Source organism: Chrysemys picta, chromosome 25, assembly GCF_011386835.1.
Source record: "Chrysemys picta bellii isolate R12L10 chromosome 25, ASM1138683v2, whole genome shotgun sequence".
NCBI classification, from domain to species: domain Eukaryota; kingdom Metazoa; phylum Chordata; order Testudines; family Emydidae; genus Chrysemys; species Chrysemys picta.
Window position 1 is genome coordinate 4,845,483 of NC_088815.1, and position 25,650 is coordinate 4,871,132.

The window sequence follows — 25,650 nt, forward strand, 5'->3', positions numbered from 1 at the left end:
GAACGGTCTGGGAAGCGCCTGACAGGGCGCTCAGGGGAAAGGGGGCGTCTCTCTCCTGGGACATGGCCCTGAGAACGAAGGCGTTGGGGGACCAGCGCCCTAGCTCACTGCATTGGCTGGCAGCGCAGGAGGCGGGGGCTTTCATCTCTGAGAAAGGCTTTAAAAAAGGACAAGCGTGAGGAGACCAAAGTGAACACGGTGCCAACTCTCTCTTGCCCGCCCGCCCCGCCCGCCGTCTCGATCAGCAAGCAGCAAGTACAAGGTAGAGAGTGGGACCACCGAGAGGTCACGGCTGGGGACTGTCTGTAGGAGATTGGAAAGAACAGAACAAAAAAATAATAAAAGGAAGGGGTGGGGGTGGAAGGGCGACAGGAAAAAATACACGTTATGAAAGGCAAAAAATTACAAACTGAAGAGAGGCACAAAAGGACTCCAACAGCATCACAGTGCAACAGCAGAGGCCAGCAGGGGGGAGAGGAGCCAGGCACAAACCAGGGTTTCATAGGACCAAAGGCTCTGCAGGAAGGAAAGGGGTTAACTGGCCACAGATGCTTCTGCAACGCTGGCTACTGGGGGTGGAAGTTAATAGGGAGCATGCACGGCAAGTGTTACAGAAAAAGCAGCAAAACCCCCTTGCTACCCCGAGCAGGAAATAAAACAACAACAATAATAAAGAAATCCAACAGCTTCCCCTCCAGCTGGACTGACTGCACCCAGAGATCCACTTCGCCTGGGAAAATCACCCGGGGGACGATGAACATGCTGAACTAGATAGGCCTGGCAGGGAGAATGGCTTCAGGACCAAACCGGTGTCTGTCTCACCACTGGAGTCGGGTAAAGAGGGAGGTGCTGCTAATCGCAGAGAGCTCCCCCAGACTGTCAGACACACGGACGGCATCCGTGGCCGGGTCGTCAGTGGTTAGAATCCAACTGCTCACAGACAGCAGGCTCTGAGACACAAGGCGTCCAAGTATGGAGGGCTTGCCTCTCCTCTGAGCTCTCCACCCACTGGCCAGTTCTGCCTCTCCGCTCACAACTCCGAACACCAGCGCCTCCCACTGGAGTGCCTCACGCCTCCTCCCAGGCACAGCTGAACCTAACGCTGCCTGCAATTCCTCCCAGCTCTCCCCCGGTGCATCAGCAGCTACCTAGCAGGCACAATGATGTCAGAGCTGCCTATTACAGCATCAACCGGAGGAGAGCAGAAATCCCCACTCCAGGATTGGGGGGGCGGGGGTGTATTTCCTACAGCTGCTGCGAAGAGGGAGAAAGGAAGGGCACAGCACTGCTGCCATTGGGAAGGAAGCAGCCCCTGGAGACACTGCCATCTCCTGTTCTTTCATTCTCAGGCATGCCTTTCTTTATGGCCCAGTGGCAGGGAAACCTCTCTTGGTTGTAAGCTAGGGCGGCGTTCTAGAGACGTTAGGACAGCACTAAGAGATGCACACGGGTTTCCACAAAGGGAAGTGGCCCCTGTGCATTCAAACAAACAACATGCAGCACATGCAATGGCTTTAAAAACAAAACCAGAGAGCATAGCAGGGATGCAAAAGATAAACAAAATTAAATAAATAAATAAATTTTTAAAAAAAAGAGAGACACTTTAAAGGGCCTTGAGAACCCAAGGCGGCGCCGTGGGAAGAACAGCACAGCACCACGGCACAGGGTAGAGAGACAGACAGCCCCGTGCCGATCAGATACGTAAAATATCACCACTCTGGGAGCCTCACTGACCTCTAACTTGTTGCTCCAGGTTCAGTATGACTGATACGGCCTGGTGTAGGATTAGCAGTTTGGTCTGCGGTTTTTCGCTGTTAAGGTGGAGTTGGCACATGCGTCCGAGCTCTTTAAAGGCCTCGTTGATGTCACGGACCCGCAGACGCTCACGGGCATTATTGGCGACCCTCCTCTCTTTCTCCCTCTCGGCTTTTTGCTCTGGGGGAAGAAGATCGTCCTCCTCATCCTCATCTTGACTAATGGTTTGAAATAAGAATGAGACAGGGACATTCCTCGTGTGCACGCTCAGCACTGGTCAACTCACATCACAAAACATACATCTGCCGCATCACCATTATCTCCGCATTGAAGGTCATCTATCCACAACCCCCCCTTGCCGGTACGGAGTGGGAGCATTGCCCCGCGCCTCCCCACAGCACTAGAACCTTTCCAGCCCTGGTGCACCGCATCCCCGCACTCCCATTTGCCCTCCGACGCAATTACACGGAAAGGATGCCATTTCGAACCAATAAACGGGAACGGTTCACAGGAACAGAACAGAGCAGTGCAATTAACCCCCGGAACTCACTGTCACATGATCTAAGCATGGCCAGAAACAGGAACGGACGTTTACACGGGTAGTGTCAGCATGAAGAGAAAGGATTACAAATAGAGAGTTTGGGGAAGGCTTCAGGGCGTGAACCCGCCACTAACTGACAGAAGTGGGGAGGGAATTTCCCCTCCAGGCAGGTTATGAGGTCACTGCCCATTGATGAGCTCTCTGAAGCAGCTGGAGCTGGCCAGTGTTGGAGACGGGATACCAGGTTAGATGGGCCCCATGTCTGATCCAGTCGGGCTATTCCCACGTAACTGGCTGTGTGACAGAGAATCCATAGAGCCCAGACGTGTGTAGTGAAGAGACCACCCAGGTTCCACCACCTCCTGTGGACAAACTAGCGATGGGTCTGTCCGAGGTCAGTCAAGTGGTCGGCCGTTCCCAGCACAGCCCAGACTTAGGTACACAAAACCATGACTAACGCCCGAGACCATCCAGGCAGCTGGGCTGCAGCCTGCTCTGATCTCCAGTGCTTGGCCTGTTTCTTGCTCACTAGGAATTCCCACAAAGGTGGGCAGGTGGAGCACTGCTGGGGCTGGAAAAGATGCAGGAGGATGGGCCCAGCACTGCCATTCCCCTTCCCAAAGTGTCATAAATCCTAAGAGGTGGCCTCAAACTCCTCCCCCATGGGAAGCAGGGGTAGCTCGGGGCAGTGCTGGTCTCAGTGCAGGAGCCTAAAGCTTCAGCAGCCTGGGAGGCTTGGCAGGCCCCTGGCACAGCATCCCTGGATCCAGCTAGTGATCATGTTCTTAGCAAGAGGGAGGCCAACAGGACACACACACAGCCTCCCTCTCCCCCCGAGCCCTCCCTCCTGTCCCAACACCCCCCCTCCAGTAACAGAATAAACGGAGAGACCTGTTCAAAGAGCACCTTGTTCTGTTCCGTGACGGCTTCATTTCCTTCTTCTCCTCTTCCGAGTTATCGGCCACCGACGTGTTCTCCTCGTCCTCCTTCTCTTCTCGCTTTATTTCACTGGTCCCCGAGGAGACGCTGGCTCTGCCCAGCCCCGTCAAGCCTGCAATGGAATCAAAGCAGCACATGGCCGTTGGAGAGCGATCGTACTGGGGCAGGATAGGTCGGGGGGGAAAAGTTTCTTGCTGCAGCTGCGGACGGGCTCCCGACACATCTCCGTCTCCTCTGACACTTATGAACAGGCTGGAGAACCCTGGTATAGCTGCACAGCATCTCTCATCCCACAGGACCCTTCATAGCCTAGAGGTACAGAGCCATGCAAACCAACCACCTTTGGAGAGAAGGGCAGGCCATCAGATACGGAGAGAGGATGCTTGGGTTTGCACCCACTCGGGATAAAGCGCTACCGGGTCTCTGGGCCCACGCAGAGCAGGCAGGGCTCATCGGAGACCCACACGCCAAAACCTGCAGAGAACTCAATCAATCAGCCTGGGAAGGAGGGAGGGCTGTGGCTGGTCCAGCTGGGATTTGGACCAATCCTCGCAGGCGAAGTTCTCGACACCTCCAACCACACAGCTCGGCCACGTGGTTAACGTCAGTCAAGGCACAGACGCCACCGACAGACAGACTCACTCGTTCTGCACCCCCACTGACGGTGCACGGAAGGGTGGGTGGTTTTGCCAAGGCCAGGCTCTCTCTCAAATGTCTATGGCTACGTCTACACCACGTGCTAGCCATCCGATTCCCCGCTACACACACTAGCGCTAGCTCTTGGTGAGCTACTACAGGTATGAACAGCCCAGCTGTGGCAGCACGTGCAGCGGAACCACTGGGTATGCAATCGGCTGGGCCTCTGCCACCACTACCCACGCTACAGCAGCCACACTGCTTTTTACACATGCACTATCTTGGTGAGCGGTGGTGTGAGTATGTGCGCGAAAGCAGGGGAAATCACACCCCTCGCTGGTACTGTCCACGTACTCTAAGATACACTCTGCCGTGTCCCCAGGAGCTTACCTCCCACCCTGCCCCAAATGCCCTCCAGCGTCAGAACTCAACTGCAACCACAAACCAGGCAGGGCTCTATGAACGATAGACCGTGAAAAACGTATCACGGAAAGTTATTGGACATTGCCCATGGGGGAGCTGCAGCGTTCCCTGCCTCCAGGGCGGTGCTGACCCAAAGGCTCACAGCCGGTACGCACTCCCCGCTCTAGCCCATACGCATGCCGTGCGGCTGGGAACCACCCACCCACCCAGTTTTCTCCACTAGGCTTATGCTTTTCACAGAGCCAGGTCTTGGGGTATCTTACTCCAGATGGGCCAGGGTCAACCAGCCAGCAAAGAAGTGGGCAAGGCACCACCTTACCGCTGTACGTGTCTTGCTGCCTGCTGAGATCGGGGAGCGAGCTGGGTTGCGATGGAAGTGTAACATGGTTGTGGAGCATGCTGGGGTTGCTGGACAGTCCGTCTTCGGGGTGACTTCCTCCCACCTACAGCAGAAAAAGCGGAGCAGCCTTTAAGGGCTAACAGGAGAGCCAGGAGACAGCAGGCACTGTTCAAACCGAATATCCCTGCTTCGGAGGCAGGAGGGCGCCGTGGTCTACACCAACACCTCACTTAAGTGTTCCCTTTCTCCAACACCCAACAACATCCAGCCTGATCCGGGCTCCCTCCCTCTCACCCCAAGCCTGGCTGGGAAGAAGGTAGAGAGGAATAGCTTAAAGCTACTTCCATACCAGCTCCTCTCAGGGAACGGACAGTCTCAGTGGGAAGCGGCATGTCCAGCTCATGCTGCAGATAATTCACCCGTAGGACGCATCCCCAACAGCATGAACTACGCTTGTGTCATCCTCCAAAGGAGCCCCCGGCGCTTGAGACACTAGGTGAGACAAAGCCTCAGGGCACAGGCTGCAGGGGACATGCTGGCACCTCAAACGTCTGTGATTCAGGCTGATGCGTCTCCAAGGGGCTACCCCACCACCGCCAAACCCCCTCAGAGAAGGAGCCTTCGCTGGAGAGCAACTCACAGCCCCCTCTGAAAGCTTGGATGTGGATCTCGTTATTGAGATCTCAGCAGTGCCGAGAGCCCCTTTTCACAGACCCGGGGACTGTAAGAAACCCAGTCCCTGCTCAGAGGAGCTTATAATCCAAAGGTTGCAGGTGCCTTATTTTTAAATGAATAGATCCACGTTCATTGTGTGTACAGAGCACCTGGGAAGCTTGAAACACCCCCCGTCCTGGGTGTCCTGCCCCTCCTCACGCTCACACCCCGGCAGGAAGCCCCTGATCCTGCTCCCTTCAAGGGAACAGAGCCCCCTCAAGCACTTGTTCACAGAGTCAAAGTCTCTTGGACCAGAGGGTACCCTTGTGATCAAGCCTGACCCTCCTGCACTGCACAGGCCGAGAATATCCTGAAGTTATTCCTGTGGGGGGGGACTCTGGAGTCCAGGCCCTCTGCGCAGGCAGGGCACCGGGCCACGCTCTTCTCATGTGGTTAATTATTCAGTAAGCAAAAAGAGTAGGCGGTGCCTGCCTCAAAGGGCTTACAGTTGAGCAAAGCCCAGGAGTCACTCAGCAAGTAAACCCGCTTATAAGCGCTCTCGATTCTGCAGACACCCCCTCGGTTCCAGGGTCTACTGTCTCTCTTCCCCACTTATCCCTGCTTGGAGGGCTTATTCTAGGAGGGGCTGCTTTATTGGAGATCCCCATGTTCAAGCTTTCACCCCTACCCCAGTAGGGGACAACAATGTGACCTCCACTTTTCATGCTGACCAATATCATCTCATGGACAACCTGGGCTCCCCCAGGCTGACTGCTGGATCCAGCTGTGGTCTGGAGTCCTACATTCAGGGCTTATCGGTCCAACTCAACTCAAGGTACACACTGAAACCAACCAGTGCAACCCCCTGCAGAAACACTCCTATTTCAGTTTAAGCCGGTGGCTTATTTCGATTTAGCTTTAGTTGATTAGCTTTAATCCTGCTGCCAAACTGAACTACACCAAAGTCAGGGTATCCACACAGTGGTTTGCACTAAACCAGTACAAGTCTGTGTGCAGATGGGGCCTTGGATTGTAAACTCTCTGGCAGGGACTGTCTCTGGGCTTCGTGTCGTACAGCTCCCAGCACAACCAGGCCCTGGCATCTAGCGCTACCGCAACCAACACCACCAGTGTCCTGACTCACCAGACTTGAATGCCTGTTCCCTAGAGGCATAACTGAAGTGGGGAAGGCCTGGCTGAGCCCGCCCACTGAGGCGCTGTGACCAGGGGCCGATCCCAGCAGGCCGTGCATATCTCCGTGGTTGGCTGGCATGGCAGCCGTCTGGCCCACCGCGTGGTTCCTCAGCACATGGATGGCTTCATCCAATCTGTCTTCCATTTTGTTTTGCTTTGAGGGGCGGGGAGGGTGGTGGAGAAAAATGAAGACTCCATTAACATTGAAAAACATTGCCTGCCTGGCATCTGGCCATAGCCTCCGTGCATCAACAGAACCACTAGCTGCAAAAACAGACAACCACCACAAGGCTACTAAAGAAGGGTTACTACCCCCGTAACGTTCCCTGTGCTCAAACTCTGCCAGCAAGCTGGGGGGCGCCTAAGTGTTGTTGCATGGGAAGGGAACTTTAAAGTGGGCGTGATTAGCCTGTGGAACTCCCTGCCACAATACACTGAGGGATTCCAAGAAGGGATTAAGCCGTTATATGGATAAAAGGAACATCTAGAGTTGTATCAGAAAGGATAAAAAAATATACAGGATGTAAATCCTCACACACTTCTGTTGACTACTGGAGGTTGGGGAGAAAACTTCCCAGCTGGGATAGGTTATTATACAAGTGTTCAGGGTGTGTTTTCCTGCACTTTTCTCTTAAGCACCCGGTGCCAAGCTGTGTCAAACAGGACACTAGTCTGGGCGATGTGGTTTGCCAATGCCTATGACTTTGTTTGCAACTGAAAGCTTTTCTCCAGTGTTAAGCACTTCACTACACAGTGGACCCTCGGGCTAGATCTGATGTGTAATTCGGCGGTGCGACGCTGCTCAGAAAAATAACCGGTGCCGTGGGGGTGGGTTCAATGGTTCTCCCCTTTGTACTCCCCCGCCACATTTCCAACCAGCCAGCAATAAATGTGTTATTTCGTGAACTGCTCCTCACTGCGGGAAAGGGGTGGGGGGGAGAGACAAAACCAAGTAGAAATGATTGACGTGATACTTACTAACGTGTGGAGAGTCCCTTCATAGCTAGGAGACAAGGCACCCTGTCCGCCCGCTCGGGGCCACTGGGAAGTGCCTGGAACAAATCGCACATTGGATAATTTCAAATGCAGCCCTCAAATGCGACACTAGATGGGGCTAGAACACCACAAACAGTTGAAAGCCCCCCAGGTGGCCTGCCAACTGTGTAAATGTACATACGTCTGTTGGACCAAAGAGGCAACACAAGGGTTATGGGGCTAGGTTATGGGGCCAACATCATTTCCATAGGAAACTCAAGGTTGTGGGGAGAAATAAGCTAACAAGCCTCACCCCAATGTCAAGTGAAGCATCAAATCTGGGAAAGACAGAACACACATTGAGAGAGAGAGAGAGAGAGAGACAATAGGTTCTGTCCTTAGTTCCCCCTCACCCCAGTAGTGCTATACTTTGATATCAGTGCTTTAGCCCCTGTTGTAAACCCTCTCTCTCAGAAAGCCAAGTTTTTTGCCTTTGTCAACATCCACGGTAGATTCTTTGCCCGTCAGTGTTTTCATGCACAGGTGTTGATGCTGTGGGTGTACCTGCACAGGTGCCTGCTTTTGGATTTAGATACAGCCGAGGCACAGCCTCCAGGTACCTGCATCACCCCCAGATGTTACCAGAGTGGCGAGATGGAGGGATCAAACCATTCGATGCCCCCAGAAAGGTCTGATGCCAGTTCAGCTGTGCCTGTCCTGCCACATGAAAACGAGCACAGTTTTGTACTGCTCTCCCTCTCTGTCCGACAGAAGGGAGCTCAGAGGTGGCCGACTGCATCTTTATGCTTTGAGATATTTCTAGCAAGAGACCTAATAACGATCCGGGTTGGGCTCCCAGCTGCAGGAACTGGGAGCTTCAGTCTTCTGCAGAAGGAGGCACCTGGAGCAGGCTGCCATGATTTTTTAAAATCACAGTATAAAACAGGTTCTGAAAATGGTTCGAACAGCCTCCTCCTGATGAACATGGAGCCCCTCCCACAGGCACACGCTTAGTTCCCAGAGACCAGGGACAGCTCAAAGGGCACATCGACGAGAGGCTTGCAAAGGGGCTGACGGCAGGGAAAGAGGATGCACCTTTCATCCAGGTAGCAGCAAAGCTACACTTCGGCGTGACACAGCATCACTGGACGTGGACAAGACTCACGGGTGGCTAGAATATTTCCTGCCAGGTCACTTCTTTGGAGACAAAAGCCAAGGCTTTCAGGAGTGACTAGTGATTTTTGGTGCCCACTCAGATTCCCCTTAAAGTGGGAGAAGGCTCAGCATAAGAAGGTCCATTCCAGACACCTGAAGCCAGGTACCCAAAATCACTAGCCATTTTTGAAAACCACAGCCGGGGACTATGGAGATAAGATGTCTCTCCACACCCAAACCAAGCAATTCATAGGAGTTGGGTTATTATTTTTTAATTTTAAACTTTTTTTTAAAAAAGGTACCCCCCCTTTTTTTTAAATGAAACTGGTTTGATCAGGTTTGTAAAAGTGTTGCTCAAGCAGTTCTCAGGAGATCAGCGCATCGAGCACGTACCTGCAAGCCCCTGAGGGGAGCCCACGGGGGTGGAGGGGTTTGAAGAGAAGTTATTGCTAGAGTGATCTGGGGAATAAATCTAGAGCGAGAGAGAAACAAAGCACAGTTAGCCAAGTACACCTTCGAAACCTAGCGTTCCCAGCCCTGTAGAGCTGCAAACCCTCCACTGCCCCACGCCCCCGTGCACCACAAGTACCTACAGCACTATCCCATTGACTTCCAAGTCTCTCTACGTCACCCTCATCAATTCCCCCAGCCCTCCATCTACGCAACAAGCATGCTTCCTCAGGCCCATCCCCAAGCGCTCTGCTGGCCAGATTAACCTCGGTATCTATGCTACTGCTGTGTTCCTCCCCACCGCCCCCCCCCAGCTCCTTCCCCACAGCAAGCGGCTCCATTTGCCACCTTCGTCGCTGGGCGCTCGCGATGTGAGGAGGTTTCCTGGGTGTTTGACCTCAGGGAGCAGAGACCCCAAGGAGTGACAGCGGAGGCAGGCACTGCGCGGAGCTGGTTTCCGCATGGGGTGAGGCACTGGGGGCTGGTGGACCAAGCAGGGTGGGTCTGTGGCACGCAGCACAAGGCGAGGCCTGAACTCTAACTGAAAGCAACCAGTTGGCCGGACACGGACCATCGGTCAAGAGTCAGCACTCCCCACACTAACCCAGCGGGGCCACTGAACTGTAAACAACCCCCCTCACATCAGCTACGGCCTGGAGTACAGAACCTAAGCCCATATCACCCGGTGCCCAAGGTATCACAGCAACAGGCAGCGGAGGGGGACTGGACTGGGATTTGCCAGGCCTGGGTTCTATTCCTCTCTGCCCAGGAGCAAGTCACTCTGAGCCCCAGCTCTCCCGCTGTGCCCTACTTCCCAGTGGGGTGGTGAGGAGTGACCGTGAAGCACCTCCCCTTTGTATCTATGGCCCCAATTCCTATAGTGTCAAGCACCTAAATCTTTTATTTCTTCTTCTGGGGAGAGAAAGAGCATCATCTCCATTTTACAGCTGGGGAACAGGCAGACACTATGGGACTTCTCAAGGACACATATGGCCTGATTTGCTGGGCCATCCTTCCTCTTTTCCTTGCCAGTTAACAAGCCCAACATGAGAGCTGTGTGGCTCCAAGCACTCGAACCACCACGCCATGGAGATGTTTAACTCTCCTTTCCAGGGCAGGGAGCAAGATGGTCAAGTCAACAACCCCACTCCAACGCTTGCTGACTCGGAGGGGTGTTGGGAGGAAGAATCCAGATCAAGAAACACTTACTGAAGCTAATGCTTTCCCAAGCGCATCTCCTGAGCTCCCAGCTGTGGTTCCTCTGTTGCCTGCAGGGGGAGAGAGAACACAGCCCTTACCCCTCTGGTCCTTGCTGGAGCGTGCTCCAGGCTCAAATCAGAACAGGTCACTTTTGGAAAAACGCAGGGGCACTTAAAAAGAAAAGTTGACCTTTGTAGTTTAGTGTCTGCGCTCACAGTCTCCTACTGAGACTGGGAGGGGAAGGTGGCAGCAGTTGAAGGCAGGATAAAGTCTCTCTCTCAGAGTTTTAAAAAGACCCACTTTATTCTGGGGGAGGGATAGCTCAGTGGTTTGAGCATTAGCCTGCTAAACCCAGGGTTGTGAGTTCAATCCTTGAGGGGGGCCACTTAGGGATCTGGGGCAAAATCAGTACTTGGTCCTGCTAGTGAAGGTAGGGGGCTGAACTTGATGACCTTTCTGGGTCCCTTCCAGTTCTATGAGATAGGCGTATCTCCATATATTATTATTATTATACTATTCCCACACCTCCCTTGGCTGCTGCTGCCCTGAGAGTCTCACTTTGAACAGCAGGGAGCAAGCAATATTCACTGCCGCTGCCTTCCTGGAGCTGCAGGGATGTTAGCACGAGATGCCAGGTCGAAGGCACTTTGCCATTCAACATCTCCCACACAGCAAACCCCAGTTTAACAGGGCACCTTCCAAGGGCTGGTCTACACTAGGGGGGGATCGATGTAAGATACGCAACTTCAGCTACGCGAATAGTGTAGCTGAAGTCGAAGTATCTTAGATCGAATTACCTGGGGTCCACACGGCGCGGGATCGACGGCCGCGGCTCCCCCGTCGACTGCGCTACCGCCGCTCGCTCTGGTGGAGTTCCGGAGTCGACGGTGAGCGCGTTCGGGGATCGATATATCGCATCTTAACGAGAGGCGATATATCCATCCTGGATAAATCGATTGCTACTCGCCAATACGGCGGGTATTGAAGACGTACCCCAAGCCCCCCCCACAGTCCTAGGCCCGTTCCCCTCCCTGTCCCCAAACAAGGGTTTCTCTACAAAACAGAACGATCAAGGTCAGGAATCTCAGTTCCCAGCGATCATGAAGTTAATTTCAGTAACAGGTTTTGTAACAGGTTCAGCGGGGTTAGAGATTAAAGCACTCAGGGGTTTAAAATGGCATTTGAACGCAGCATGAAAATTCCTACTCCTGATCTGGACGCACAACTTCTCCCCCTGCACCTTCCCCACCTGCCTCAGGTTTAACTCCTTTCTGCCTCTCGCTCAGTGGTCGCGCCTCCAAGAAGCGACTGCACAGATTCCAGTTTCCTTCTGAGACCCATGAGCTGGGTGTGAAGAAACATGCATGGATGGAAAGCAATAAGCAACTTAAACCTCTGAGCACAGAGGCTGGGGAGGAGGGGGGGTTACTTGTGCAAAACCACACAGATCCCACCCCTTCTTCTCTGCCAGATCATGCCTGATGATCCAGCAGCAATAACCCGCACTAAATCTCTTGTCTCGTGGAGTAACTCCAGGCCTACGTGCGACACACGAGGGATAAGACCTGGTGTGATGCAGACATACAGAGCGCAAGCATTATTCTTGAACGGCCCAGACAGTGGCTTTAACCCCACAGCTCCTTGTGCATTAGACATTTACAATGGTTTGCCTTTCCTGGATTAACCTACATGCAGTGTGAGAGTGGAAAATTTCAGTGGCCTCTGCTCAAGACTTGCCAAACCATGTACATACCCATCATGCTGTCTGTCCCACTGATCGGTGGCGTATGACTGGGCACGCCATAAGGGGTGGAGGCAGAGGGAAAGCCAGACACAGAGGAAAGTCCGCCATTAACTTCTCCTGAATGCATCGGGTAGTTCTAGAAAAGAGAAAGGGGAAGAGGCATGAGAGATCCCCTGGGACGGTCCACAGCGCGGCAGGATTTAGGAAGCACCCCCGCCAAGGTGAATGTAGAGGTTAGTGAGGGTGGATCAACTGTGCCCTCTGATGGACCAAATCTCTGCCCTGACTGTGCTGCCTTCCAGCGGCTGGAGATGGTGGACTTCGCGAGTGCTCACTCAAATTTTTTACGTCCACATGCGGAATGTATTTTATTATGTGCACCAATATGGAGGTGATGTGTGGTGGGGATGGGGCCAAGGGGTTTGGAGTGTGGGAGGGGGCTCAGGGCTAGGGCAAAGGATTGGGGTGTGGGGGGATGCGGACTGGCTGGGGATGCGGACTCTAGGGTGGCACTGGGGATGAGGGGTGCAGGAGAGAGCTTAGGGCTGGTGCAGAGGATTGGATGCAGGGGTGAGGGTGCTGGCTAGAGTGAAGGCTTTGGGGTGGGACCAGGGATGAGAGGTTCGGGGTGCAGGAGGGGGCTCGGGGCTACGGCAGAGGGTTGGGGGTGTGGGCTCTGGGGTGGGGCTGAGGGGTTTGGGGTGCAGGCTGCCCCAGGGCTGCAGTGGGGAGAGAGGACTCCTCCCAGCCCTGTCTCCCCGCAGCAGCTCAGGACCAGGTGAGAGGCGCCTCTCCCCGGACATGGCAGCTCTGGCGAGGCTGGGCTGGGGGAGGGGCTCCTCTTCCCAGCAGGCCTGGCCCGGGCGCCTCTCTGTGCCTGCGCGGCCCTGGATGGCTTGCTGCGCGGCCGTGCAGCTTACAGGGAACTTGGGATGTTGGCATGTTACTGCAGCTGAGGGGGATTCTGCTGATCTAGTGGTGGGGAAAGTCCCCAACTGCAGCTGAGTCAGCATTTTTCAAAATGTGTGCGCGCAGAGGGAGAAAACCCCCTCCAAAATCAGCAAAAATTGTGGATATGTTTTCATGAATTCTCCCTCCCCTCACTCCCTTATCACCCCCAGCTACGGAGCTAGGGGGAAGTCTCCAGATTCTGAAATTTATTGTCGCCTTTTTTAAAAATGTTTTTTTCGATTGGGGGGGGGGGGGGGGGGGGATGACGAGAGGCAGGAAAAGGGGGATGTTTGAGAAATTGAAGGCCAAGAAGCAGCTGGGTTCATTTCAGAACGGGCAACCTGCTCACACACCGCATGGACACTTCCCCCCCCCCCCCCCACAGCGGGAACGATTGCGCTCCCCCACTGCAGAAAACAGCAGCCACCGCTTGGAATGCAGGCTCTCATTTCTACAGCTGATCCTGCAGCACCCACGCCTTCGCCCCGAGGGAGGAAGGGCAGTCTGGTAGCTAAGGTACCAGGAGTGGGAGTCAGGAAATCTAGGACCTTGGGGAAGTCACTTAGTCTCCCTGCGTCACACGTGGGGTTGAGAAGATAAATATCCTGAAGATCGTGAGGGGCACAGATGCTGTTGCAGTGAGGGCCATGTAAACACCTCGTTTTAGACATTTACAGATTTTAAGGCCAGAGGGTACCAGTTTGATCTTTGTACAGTACAGTCTGCCCTCCTGTACCACACAGGCCTAGATCTCCCCCAAAATAATTCCCAGAGCAGATCTACATTGATCACCAAGCTAGCGCTGGGCAGGTCACATTTGGACAATCCAGTGAACACACACCTACAGCAGGATAAACCTGAAGTGCTCTGCTTTAGCTGGGGAGGGGGAAGACATTTCTACGCCCAAGTGCCCCCAGCTATAGAACAGGGAAAATACTTCCCTATCACGGACAAACTAAATTAACTAATGTTCGCCAGGGCCTGGATGGAGTGGTGAGGGGCCTCGCAGAAACATCTACAAGGCCGATGACCAGTATTTTCAGAACGGTGGCATAAGAGCATCTTGCTATTTCAAAGAGCGCTGCCAAAGAATGAGCCAAAGGGACAGAAGCTAGGGATCTCCCTCAACACCATAGTCCACCCCTTGCAAACGCTGATTGAAGGAGTATTTTACAGCAACACTGCACCAAAATACTCTGTCAGACTACAAAAAAGTCTCGCCAAATTGCTCCACGGCAGAAGAGAAACATTATTCCCATTTAACAGGCCAGGCAAACTGAGACCCAGATGAGAAGGGAGTCAGTGTCTGAGCTGGGAATAGACCCCAAGAGTCTAACACTCTGCCCTATGCTCCTACAACGACATGGCACCACCTAAACATTCACACATGGCTCAAGGCTACGGCATCACCGGAGACACGTTACCATCCGTTCGTGCTGATGTAAACTATTGAAGCCACCGGACTGTGGGAGAGGGGCCGAGGAGCCACCCAGCATGGCTCCGTAGCTCGACTGGCTCATGGTGCCGGACGAGCTCCACAGATCTGGAGAGTTGTGAAGTCCATCTGCAAGGCAAGCAACCATGTCAATACCAGGGATATAAAATCGCAACGCACAAACATCAGCAGGGCAGGAGTCCCAGGAGGCAGAGGGGGGAAGGGGAGACTAGCTGAGTAATGCTGATGGCACGCACTCTGTGCACACGCAGGAGTGGTGCAGTTAATTATTTGTAGTGCAATAGCATTTAGGAACCGCATTAATGGACCAGGCAGGTCACTAGGCAGGTCGCTGTACAAACACAAAGCTTACAATCTGCGGGATAGCCTCACGGCGCAGGTGCGCTGCAGGACAAGGTTGTAGGTCGGGAGGCTGCAACCAGTCATAAGCCTGGGATCCAATGTAATGGCAGTGATTTCAGCATTATTGGGCCTACGTATTTACGGACGCCTGCCCCAGCACCACCCACATCTGTCTCCCTGCATCACACGCTGCTAGGAAATCCCCTCCGTCACCGCTTTGGATGTAACAGGATAGGGGGCAGCTGCTGTGACGCTGGGGTCACCAGCATTAACTACTGACCTGGCATGTAGAAGGCTCCAGGATACACAGTGCTGGGAGGTTTCGAGGGGGCATATCCAGCTGGATCCCTGCTGTAGTCATCACCTGAGTTGGATGGATACACCTGCAAAGGGCCGGAAGGGGGATGAGGAAGGGAGAGAGGCCTGGCTATTCAGATAGCTTTAGTGCTTTCTAAATTCTCTTCTCCCTCCCCACCGCCTTTTCCTGCCAGGCTGCCGCCTTCCCCAGCCAGATAGCCTTTAACCTATTTATTGCGGCTGATTATGTAGCCAATTCCCACAGCAAAATGGAAGAAGAAGAAAAAAAAAAAGGGAGAAGTTCAGCCAAAGTTAAAGCTGAAAAGCGACGCTACGTTATTCAGGAAATCCTCACCGCTAAGATGGGCACCAACCTTAACTCTGTCCCTTTCTCCCCGGTGCCTCTCCCCACTGTCACACTAAACTTGGCCTCCTGTATCCCTCATCACATCTCATATGTGGGCTGGAGATCACCTAACCGACCCTTCCCACCCGGACAATCCATCTTTCATCGAATAAATCCAACTGACGCACAGCTGCCAACACTCGGGAGGGGGCGGAGAAGAAGTGAAAGCAGAAACGTGCCCTACATTTTTGATCTTTCATGCCCTGTGTGTGACAGAACAGGCCAGCGCGAGAAGTTCCAGCTTTCCTCTTTAGTTCTCTTTTCTTTGTTATGGCTTTTTATGGGTAACCACAAGGATTATTTCTGGATGTTAAACCCCAGTCCGATTCAGAGGGAAATGGGATATGGGGGAGGCAAGTATTCTGGACCCATTTGCTCCTGTATCTGCTTTTCCTTACCAAAAAAAGGCTTCACTGTCGCCTATACCCAGCTCTTACATAGTGCCTTTCATCCACAGAGCTGAGAGTGCTTTACAAACCAGGCAAGTATTCATTAGCCCCATTTTACTGACTGGCAAACTGAGGCAGACACCAACTCTGAGGGCCCCATGGTAGCCCTTGACAGATGTCACCTCCAAATTCCATTCAGACCCTCTCCTTAAACACCCCCACACCCCACTGCAGGCCAGCTGTCAGCCCAGCAGCACAGGTACAGTGCTGGGTTTGAGCGGAATGAAAACCTGCAGCTCAGCATATGCGATGCAGCCCAGGTTGGGACATTTGCAAGCCCTGGCTTATTTTAGCCAGGAGATGTTCTGCAGGCTGCTTACTGAAAAGCACCATCATCTCCACATGGGCCAGGCTCTTGGGAGCAGGCACATAGCTCTCATGCCGCCATGGCCCACTGGCTGACAGACTCCAAAGGAAGGAGACAGAATGCACTCAAACATAATTATGCCTGCATGGAATCTACAATGCTGTGGGATTCCTTCCTTTAGGGCAAATAACTCTTGGTCAGTTCCATGAACCTTTTATTGTTGGAAATCCTTTACTGCAGAAGTAAAGAGGTGGAACCAACACCTATTCCGTTTATTCAGCACAATCAAGGGACTAAAACGAGTGTTGCCCCCCAAAAGGAAGGCCGCTCGCAGAGGCCTGTTTCTGTAGATGGTTACAGTAATTCTGCAGTGGAGCTAAGCGCACGCCCTCTGTTCAGTAGCACGTCGAGAATAGAGGGCAGGGGAGCAAAGAAAGGGTTATTGACCAAGTGGATGCTAGAAAGCCTGCTGATGACAAATCTCTCGTGTGCTGGTGTTCAAATGTGTTTAACAAACGCACACTGAATATGCAAATAAACCGAAATGCCATTTAAACTGATGCGAAAACCTTCCCAGGATCTATTTTCATCACTATTGATTCATTCTGAAACTATTTTCTTTTTAAATACACACGAAAGCAGGGACCGGGGGTTGCAGTAACTTTGCCGGGCATTCTCAGTTCATCAAATGACTGGAAAAGCATTTCTGTTTGTAAGGGAAGCCAGCAGGGATGTGGCAAGGGTATATTCCCTTCCCCCCCACCCAGTCTGCAACTTCTAACATTTTTATTGACGCAAGTGCAAAGTGCCAATGAGGAGGAGTGGAAGAATGGCTCTATTTTTAAAATTGCCCAAAACATTGAGAAAATGGGTTTTAACAGAGAGATAGCAAAAATGTGCTCTGGAAAGCATCTGTGATTACTATTGTTAAAATAAATGCATCCCTTTGCACCTTCAGTTCCTGCTTCACAGGCTACCCATCCCAGAGGCGAAGGCATCAAAATGTACCATCTAAACAAAAGCACCCACAGCTGAGACAAACAACACTAACCGATGCCCAGTGTGTCCAGCGCATGCCTGTAAGAAGTGATGCAATGAATTTCACAAGGCTCCGGACAATGTTTACACTCCAGCTTTAAAAAAACCCACACACCATCTTAGAACCCATGTCCTCCAAAGAGGCTTCTAAAATCCCTTGTTCTCTAAGAAGAGAAAGCAAAAGGGGGCTGGGGGGGGGAGGGGGAGATATGAGAGAGAGAGAGCGAACAAGCCCCCTGACCATGCTCCAAAGTCAGTTGTCTTCCAATACTACACACTAGTGTGTCTTTAAAAACAACCCCCCCCACCACCACCACCCACTAGCTCTGTGTCAGCTCCACACAGCAGATTTACGACCCCTGCCCCACCGGTATAACATGTTCCACAACTCTTTGGGCTAATCTGACGGTGATGACGCTGAATTAAGGGAGAGTTGTAAAAGTCCCTTTACTCCCCTCACTCCTATAGTGACACCCCCCCGTGTGTCTACCACTGCTTTTGCTGGTACCCAGAAGCGGCAATCACTGAACTGCAGTGTTCTCTGGGTGATTGGAGGGGAAGAGACAGCAGAGAATGTAACTTGTGACCTTCTGTTTCAACAGATCGCCAAGTTCAGACGGAGTCTTTATTGACCTGATAGCACAAATTTAGATCATAAACTCATAAAAAAAAAAAGACCACAGAGAGGAGGGGGAAGGGAGAGAACTGACAGATGCTGACAACTGGCCCCCACGCCCTCTTAAAAACAACAACGTGTGTTGTTAAAAAGCCCCTTGCCTTTGTGCATATCCAAGAATCTCCCCATTTCAACACAGAGACAAACCTTGAAGTGGAATGCATGAAAAAAAATTGTGTGTGTGTGTGTCTGGATAGCGCGTGTTTGTGGCAGGGAGGTGGGGAGAGATGGGGAATGGAACAGGCTACAAAGAATAAGAATCCAGTAAATTGACTTTTCCTATAATTTGATTAAATAGCGGGAGCTGGGACAGGGAATCGAATGAAGCACATCTAATAGCCCTGCACCATCTGCCAGCCCCTGGCACCTGGCCAGTCTCCAGGCAGCTGTGCAGCACTGGAGGAGAGGAAGAAGGGGTGGGGGTGGGGAAAGGAGGTTTAACATATTTAATAAATCCTGAGCGAGAATTAAAAAAACCCGTCAGAAATATCCTCACCCAGGCAGGAAGCCGACGCAGGATTCCGAAGGTGCCCAACGTTTGCACCCTGCTGTTTCCCAGACTGCTGGAACACCCCCCTGCCTCCTCCCATACTGACATATGCACCCCCCCATTCCTGGCTCTCAACTCCCCCCTCCCCCCAGCTCTATTTCAAGGGAGTCAAATTTCAGTCCGATTACTCATTAACACTTCGAGGTCCTCCACGCCCACCACAATGCAATTCACTCATGCAGCCGTCTCTACGTATCAGTGCTCGATGTGAGAGGCAGAGCTAGTGTGTGTGGGGAGTGTGGACACACGCACACACACTTGTGGGGTTTTTTTTTTTTTTTTTAAAAAAGCCTGGAGACAACAGATGCATAAAATTCAAGCCGCTCATTTTAACAGGATGTTTCTAGGAAAGAAAGAAAAGCCCTGGAAATCTTTCGTTTTGGTGTTAAATAATAAGGAGGCTTTCAAACGGCTTTTTCTAAATACATCTAAGATTATGTTACTTGGGTTAAGGGAGAGGGGAGAAGAGGGGGTATATTTAGGGGGTGGTTTGCTGGAAATAGAGATATTCCATCAGCTAAAGCTCTCTGTTGTCCTCCAGAGAGCAGGCAGACGGCTGCTCAACTCATGTCACCCAACCCATCAGCTGCTCCCCCCCAGCCAGCATCCCCAGCGTGCTCAAAGTCACCATGCGCAGAGATAAGAGCCCTCTAAGCCTGCCTTCAAAATATGTAAAGCAGCCGACGAGCCTCCAAAATCCTCGGCGCGCTCGGGAGGACCTGACAGAATCCACACGCTACACGCAGCCCCACAGGAAACAGTAAATCATAGCCAAGTCTCTCCTCCCCCCCAGCCTTTGCCTCTGTCAGCTAGAGAGTCAGACCTCTGGGACCTACAGGTGAGATCATTTCCTGTGTTTAAAATTGCTAGCACAGAGCGTAAAAGGAGGGAGCTTGCCAAGAAACCACATTAAATTCACCAGCACTGGGATTCTCAAGGTGTTTTGGTTCCCCCCCGTTATTCTTGTTTAAATGCATAAACCAGTGAGGGACTTCAGGCAACCCTTGCAGACTAACATTACACAGAGCAGTGACCAGACTGTAAATTGATTTGCTAAAATACTCGCCAGCCACCATACTTTTGACTGCAACAGAATCTTCAAACAACCTTCTATTCTAGGAGCACTGAAGCCAATTTCCACATGGCTCAGAGACAAAGCCAGACAACACAGAACTACTGCGGAGAGTTGTATGTATCTATGTGGTCTGAGATCGCTACTAGACAAGGGCACCTGGATGGTTAAGAAATGTGACTTGAGTCAAAAAGCAAAAGGTAGAGGCTGGCTAGCGTCTCTCAGGGAGGCACAGCAAATGCTGGATCAACACACGTGTCTCTCTCAGCTCTGGTGCATAGTGCGGTGGGCAGAATCTCTCGTTGACCCAGATTACAAGTTTTTACTCCCTTTGTTGAGAAAATGCAGCAGCGGCAACGCCATCGATATACGGATCCAAAGGCCAGAAGGAACCATTGTGAGCACCTATTCAGATCTTCCGCACAACAGAAGAATTTCACTTAGTAACTCCTCCATCTTTTAAACCAGGGGTCTCAAACTCAAATGACCACGAGGGCCGCATGAGGACTAGTACATTGGCCTGAGGGCCGCATCACTGACACACCCCCCCTCGCTGCCCCCACTCCACCCCTTCCATGAGGCCCCGCCCCTGCCCCACCTCTTCCCTGCCCCCATTCACACTCCTTCCCCAAAGTCCTCACCCCAACTCTGTCCCCAGGCGGTGCAGGAGGGGTGCGGGGTGTGATGGGGGCTCAGGGCAGGGAGTTCAGGTGCAGGTGGTGTGCAGCAGGGGGCTCAGGGCAGGGAGTTGGGGTGCAGGTGGTGTGCAGCAGGGGGCTCAGGGCAGGGAGTTGGGGTGCAGGTGGTGTGCAGCAGGGGGCTCAGGGCAGGGAGTTGGGGTGCAGGTGGTGTGCAGCAGGGGGCTCAGGGCAGGGAGTTGGGGTGCGGGCTCCGGCCTGTCGCCGCTTACCTAGAGCGACTCCAGGGTGGCAGCACCTCACTGAAGAGAGAGGCTCAGGACTAGGGCAGAAGGGCAAGGGAAGGGCAGCCTGCCCTGGCCCTAGTGAAGAGTGACACTAGGACCTGCCGGAAGCCGGCAGCCTGCAGAGTGGAGCGGATTCAAGTGTGCTGCAGGCTCCTCTGGGGCAGTGAGGAGGCAGCAAGTGGGTGCCGGGAGACACTCCGGGGGGAGGGGGGGGCGTGGGGGTGGCAGGTGCCCCCAACATTGGGGAGCAGTGCACGGGGAGCTTAACAGGCACAGAAAATAACTCGGGGGGCAGGGGCGAGGGGAGTTTGGCGGCGACAGGAAGTAACGGGGGGGGGTGGCACGTGGGGAGCTCCACGGGCCACAGGGAGGAGCTCCAGGCCGCGTGTTTGAGACCCCTGTTTTAAACCAAGCAAGTAGCAAAAGGATACGATTTGTCATAGGTCCTACAGAGTTTGATGTATCCAAGAATCAATTTTAAGGTGGTTTGTGAGAGGCGAAAGGCAGGTGCTGGAACCAGAGGGGGATTTCTGGCACACAAGCAAGAGGATTTTACCGAATGGATTTTGATGCAATTGAACCCTACCAAGCAGCTGCCGGTCGTATCACACTCCGCACTATTCAGTTAGGCCCTGAGCCTTCTCCTGCTGAAGCGAATGGTAAAGTTCCTACTGACTTCAATGGCAGCAGACTAAGTGCACAGGCTCTAGGCCTATTTTCAGGGTGACTCTTGCACGTGGGGTAATTAGACACAGACTCTCTGCCTCGGGCCCCATTCCTTATTGTGCCATCCAAACTCTGCAACCAGCCGCCAGACACGGTCACATCCACCCTGACTTATTACTCAAAGCAGCACAGGAAAGAATGTGGCTCCTCAGGCCCAAAGGAAAGAAAGGAGAGCGTGGGTGGGGAACACACAGCAGCACAGAGAGAATACGAGCTGCAGCAGACTTTGCTGTTTTCCAAAGCCGCTACTTCACAAGGGGAAAAAAACCTCAGGAGGACCATGTGCTAATGTACCACAGCATGACCGCAAGACACACCTGAGGGGCCATTCGTGACCAGAACTGCTAGTTAGAAGAGAGAGACCAGCCTACCTCCATCCCATCTCCCTTGCCATCAAAGAAGCGGGCAACATCTCCCGGCTTCCAGGCTTGCCGCTAACTTTTCTAGTTCGCTCTAACTCACTGATGCTGTTTGCATCTCTTGCTGCCTTTGGCAGCACTTAGCCTGCTTCAGCCACCCTCAACTATTTCAGCCACTGACCAGTCCAAGTTTTCAAAGCAGTTACAGAATTAAGATTAAAGTACTTTATTTTAATAAGATGTTTATTACCCTGTTTACTTTGCACAGGGTCCAGTGATAACATGGAGCAGGCTCTTTTGCTGTATGTTTGCAGACGACCTCAGACGAGAAAGCTTCTTTGATCAGCTGCCCATGAGGAGGGCAAAGCCTCACTGGCCACATACTTAATTCTATGTATAGGTGCATATTTCTCTCTCCTGGAGAAACAGAGGGTTTTAGACCTCATGGAGGTCAAAAAATATTAAGGGGGGGGAGAGGGAGGGGGCGGTAGGGCAGCGAAGAGACAGCAGACACTCCCTCACCCCTCGACCAGGGAAATAATTCGCTATGAAAAAGTGAAGCTAAATTCGCTTTAGCAGCCTGCCCTGAAAGAGAAGAGCGTGTGTGCACACACACGACTTCTAGCCATTTATGTTCCACTGGTCCCTGGCCACTGCAATTCAGGGGCTGCTGCCCTTTGCTAAACATTACATAACCCTCCATCTTTCCTCCAGGGATGCAGAACAGAATGGTTATATTATTCCTAGTAAATTCCATCCTTCTCTCCCTTAGCTGGGGTGGGAGGAGAGGGTAGTTTCTCCTACAACAGTGGCGTGCTGTTCACAGAGCTGCACGCACATTCACCCCAGCTAGCCGCTGTGTTGGATCAGAATTTATTATTATTTTTTAAAGGCAGAAGAGGGGGGTTGCCATCCAGTTTGGCTCTAGTACCAGAGAGCAACTCTGTGTCTGGCCCAGCAGTCAAGCAGAATGATCCCATGCAGCGAGACTACAATCTCTTTGGGCCTGACTCATCTCGGAGCGCAGGGTCTGCTTCAACAGCAGCGCGAGTTTTCCCAAGCGATTAGGAATTCTGGGTGCCATGCTAGAGACATGGTAAAGGGGCCTGGTTTTCAGGAAGTGTTGAACACCCATCCTCTGGAAACCAGGCCCCTTCAAATTAGACCCCCCTTGGCCTCCACAATCACTAGTCCCTCCTTTGAAAACTGAAGCCAATAACTGTAACCAGCAGGGTTAAGTGGCCATCTGCTAAGGAGCAATGCTTTTCTCATATGCTACCTCCACTGAACGCTCTGGGAGCTAACCCAAATTCAGCTGCTCCGAGTCCCACCTGGACCTGAAGGGACAGCATGAATGCGGATTCCGTTTGAACAGGGCAACTTAAAAAGCACAAAAGCTAAGCTAGGGCACAGCCAGCAATAAGCAGCCCCTCAAGTGTCCTTCATTTTGGGGGTCGGCGTTGGTGAGTCCCAAACTTGTCTCTGTTCCAAACCAATTGTGTGCCCTGCTCGACTTTCACTGTAGAAATCGATTTACTTCAGAAACACAGAATCATGAACCCGAGGTTACCGCAGGTGCTTTAGACCACCGCGCTTTTACGTTCCCTGTACAGAGTGAGCGCGTCTGTCCATCCCATTGTTGTGAGTCTTTGGGCCCGTGCAGTCTGAGCAGAACTGAAGGCACATTGCACACACCCAGAGTAGAGCACAAGTCTTCCACTCCAAAGAATTTCACCTCCACTTTCGCCTGAAGTTTGCAATCCATCCACACACAGGCAGTCAAGCAAAAGCGAGAGCATGGAATGCAGCGTTGCTCTTTGGCGCTTCTGGCCAATGCAAAGCTGCTCTGCTCCCATCTGTGAGAGCCCCCTCCAGTCCACTCCAATTAACTCTCCTGGAGATTCCATTACTTCCAGCCATAAAGACACTGTTCAGTTTATTCCCCCATAACTGCCACAGAAGTATGGCTAGCGTATTCCTACAGGCTGTTCGGCTTTCTTATAAAACAACACAGGCATTCCTGCACACCTGGACCGGCCCCAGCTGCTTGCCCATGTTATAACTGCTTTGGTTTCCCTTTTGGAATGAAATCCAAGCGTGTGGAATATCACATTTCATAGGGGCATTCGCGACATAACGTCAAATAGACAAGAGCCAAGAAATTCAGGGCTATAACCGATATGCTGTCCTTTTATTGCGCAGGTGGTGCTGGGGAGAAGGCGGCTCTGCAGTAAATACCTAACAAGCTAGGGCTTCAGACCTGGGCCTTCTCCTTCCATTTCCTCCCCTTCCCGCCCAGCTACCCAGGTGGCACTACCAAGAGCTATTCTGCACATGAAGTGTTACAATCACTTCTCTCAGGTTACTAGGTTATGGCCCCATGCATCTGTACAAAACTTGGTCTTACCAACGTCTTCCCATTTCTCTCACATGCTAAACTGTAGCCAGTAAAACTCTTCCCAACCCCACAAAAATACACGACACTTGGATCAACGGTGACCAAATCTGTAGGGACAATAATTTACCGCTGCAGTAGGGAATATAGTTAAAATGAGATTTAGAGGCTACCGGTCCATATTAAAACTGTTGGAGATGGGGAGGCTTAAATCAACTTGAAAGATCCAACCTGAAGATGTAATGGAGCTTAGATTCTGCATTAAAAGAACTAAATGGAATATTTGGAGAGCAAATTTCCGTGCAGTGCTGCTTACCGACGAGGGCAGTCCTGGAGGCACCTTCCGAACCTTTTTCGGTTGTCCATCTGGTTTGGAAAAAATAAAATAAATAAGAACAGAGGATATGAAACCACTTTTGAAAGGGTAAGTTACAGGCTGGCTGCTGCCACTATTGGGATATGAAGCCCCACTGAGTGTTGGAAGCTAGTCACAAAGTCTGGCTAAGTAAAGCCACCAATGATAGAAGACACAGCATTAAGTGCACCACTTTGATTACAACTCCTCGGTAATGCTGTACAACAGGAAACTGATTTGGGACATTGCAACATGCTAGGTCTCAGGTCGGACTGCTCCTGTTTTCTACTTGTTCTCTTTACAGCAGCGTTCTCCTGGGAGAAATGGACCTGAGAACATTAAAATAGCCCCGCTTTAGCTGCTGCCGTGACAACAGGGACTCACTTATCCCAGGATAAAAGGCCCTGCATAATCTCCTGACTTTTGGAAAGGGTGCCAATAGGTTCATTAAAGAGGGTTTGGGAGAAGAAGGGAAAAGAATCAAACCATGCAATGTTTGGCTCACCCTGCAACCTGAACACAAGCGAGCTCATCAATCATTTGCTCCTTAAAAAGTAATGTGCTTAGCAAAGTGCACTGTGATAGGATGTCAGGCTCTAGGACTTTACCCAGAGATGGAGGGCTACTGTATTGACTCACTCATGAAGACAGAAGAGGTGGGTCTCAGATCCAAATCAGGGGGATAAACAGTGTAGCGTCTTTAAGGCAAGAAATGGGGTGCAGTGGGAAGGGGCATTTTCAGGGGAAACACCCTAGAAGTGGAAGCTCAGGCTAAGGGTTTATGGATTTTCCCGTTAAGAATTAAGGCTAATCCTAGTTTGAGGTGAGAGTTTTAGACACTAAATGCAACGTTTGCTGTGCTGAGAGTAGGGTGACGGACCGTGCCCATTCATACATATTCTAGCTTAGGAGAAGAATTCATAACACAGAACCACTCAATCCATTTAAACGGTGGATCTGAAAACCTGAAACAGTGAAATTCTTACACAATTAATTAAGCTTTGAATATCAAAGCAGATACCCTCACCTGCATTCCCCTTTCTAAAAATAACTGGAAAAAACGGCATGTAGTGTTACATCGCATCTGGCTCCATTTGCAGTGCAAAGACCAAAATAGCAGCAATAAAACAATTTCAGATGGGGTGGGGTGTGACCAGATAACATCAGCACTGGAGCATGAGAGCTTGTCTACACTTGAAAGTTAAATTCACACCCTAACTTAATCCTCATTAAAGCACAATAGCTGGTCCTGAGTAACTCCATGTGTGGATACATTTACTCCAGAATAAGAGCACTTTGTTCCAGTTTAGTTTAAATCATGTTGGATTGAGTTTAAACAT

General features: G+C 51.9%; 1 protein-coding gene across 15 annotated transcripts in view; it reads right to left on the reverse strand.

The window, feature by feature from the left end:
* Positions 1-25,650, reverse strand: part of TCF3 (transcription factor 3) — a 118,665-nt gene that overhangs the window by 4,868 nt on the left and 88,147 nt on the right. For 5 of the 15 annotated variants that reach the window (XM_065578077.1, XM_065578075.1, XM_065578089.1 and 2 more), the window contains 11 exons: positions 24,272-24,321; positions 15,036-15,138; positions 14,382-14,521; positions 12,016-12,142; positions 10,272-10,330; positions 9,006-9,084; positions 7,461-7,534; positions 6,433-6,636; positions 4,614-4,737; positions 3,188-3,347; positions 1,735-1,973 (listed from right to left, as the gene is read on the reverse strand). In XM_065578077.1, coding sequence (XP_065434149.1) covers positions 1,735-1,973; positions 3,188-3,347; positions 4,614-4,737; positions 6,433-6,636; positions 7,461-7,534; positions 9,006-9,084; positions 10,272-10,330; positions 12,016-12,142; positions 14,382-14,521; positions 15,036-15,138; positions 24,272-24,321 — 1,359 coding nt within the window. The remainder of the gene's footprint in view (positions 1-1,734; positions 1,974-3,187; positions 3,348-4,613; positions 4,738-6,432; positions 6,637-7,460; positions 7,535-9,005; positions 9,085-10,271; positions 10,331-12,015; positions 12,143-14,381; positions 14,522-15,035; positions 15,139-24,271; positions 24,322-25,650) is intronic. The other 10 variants (XM_065578091.1, XM_065578086.1, XM_065578085.1 and 7 more) reach the window with 5 other exon arrangements.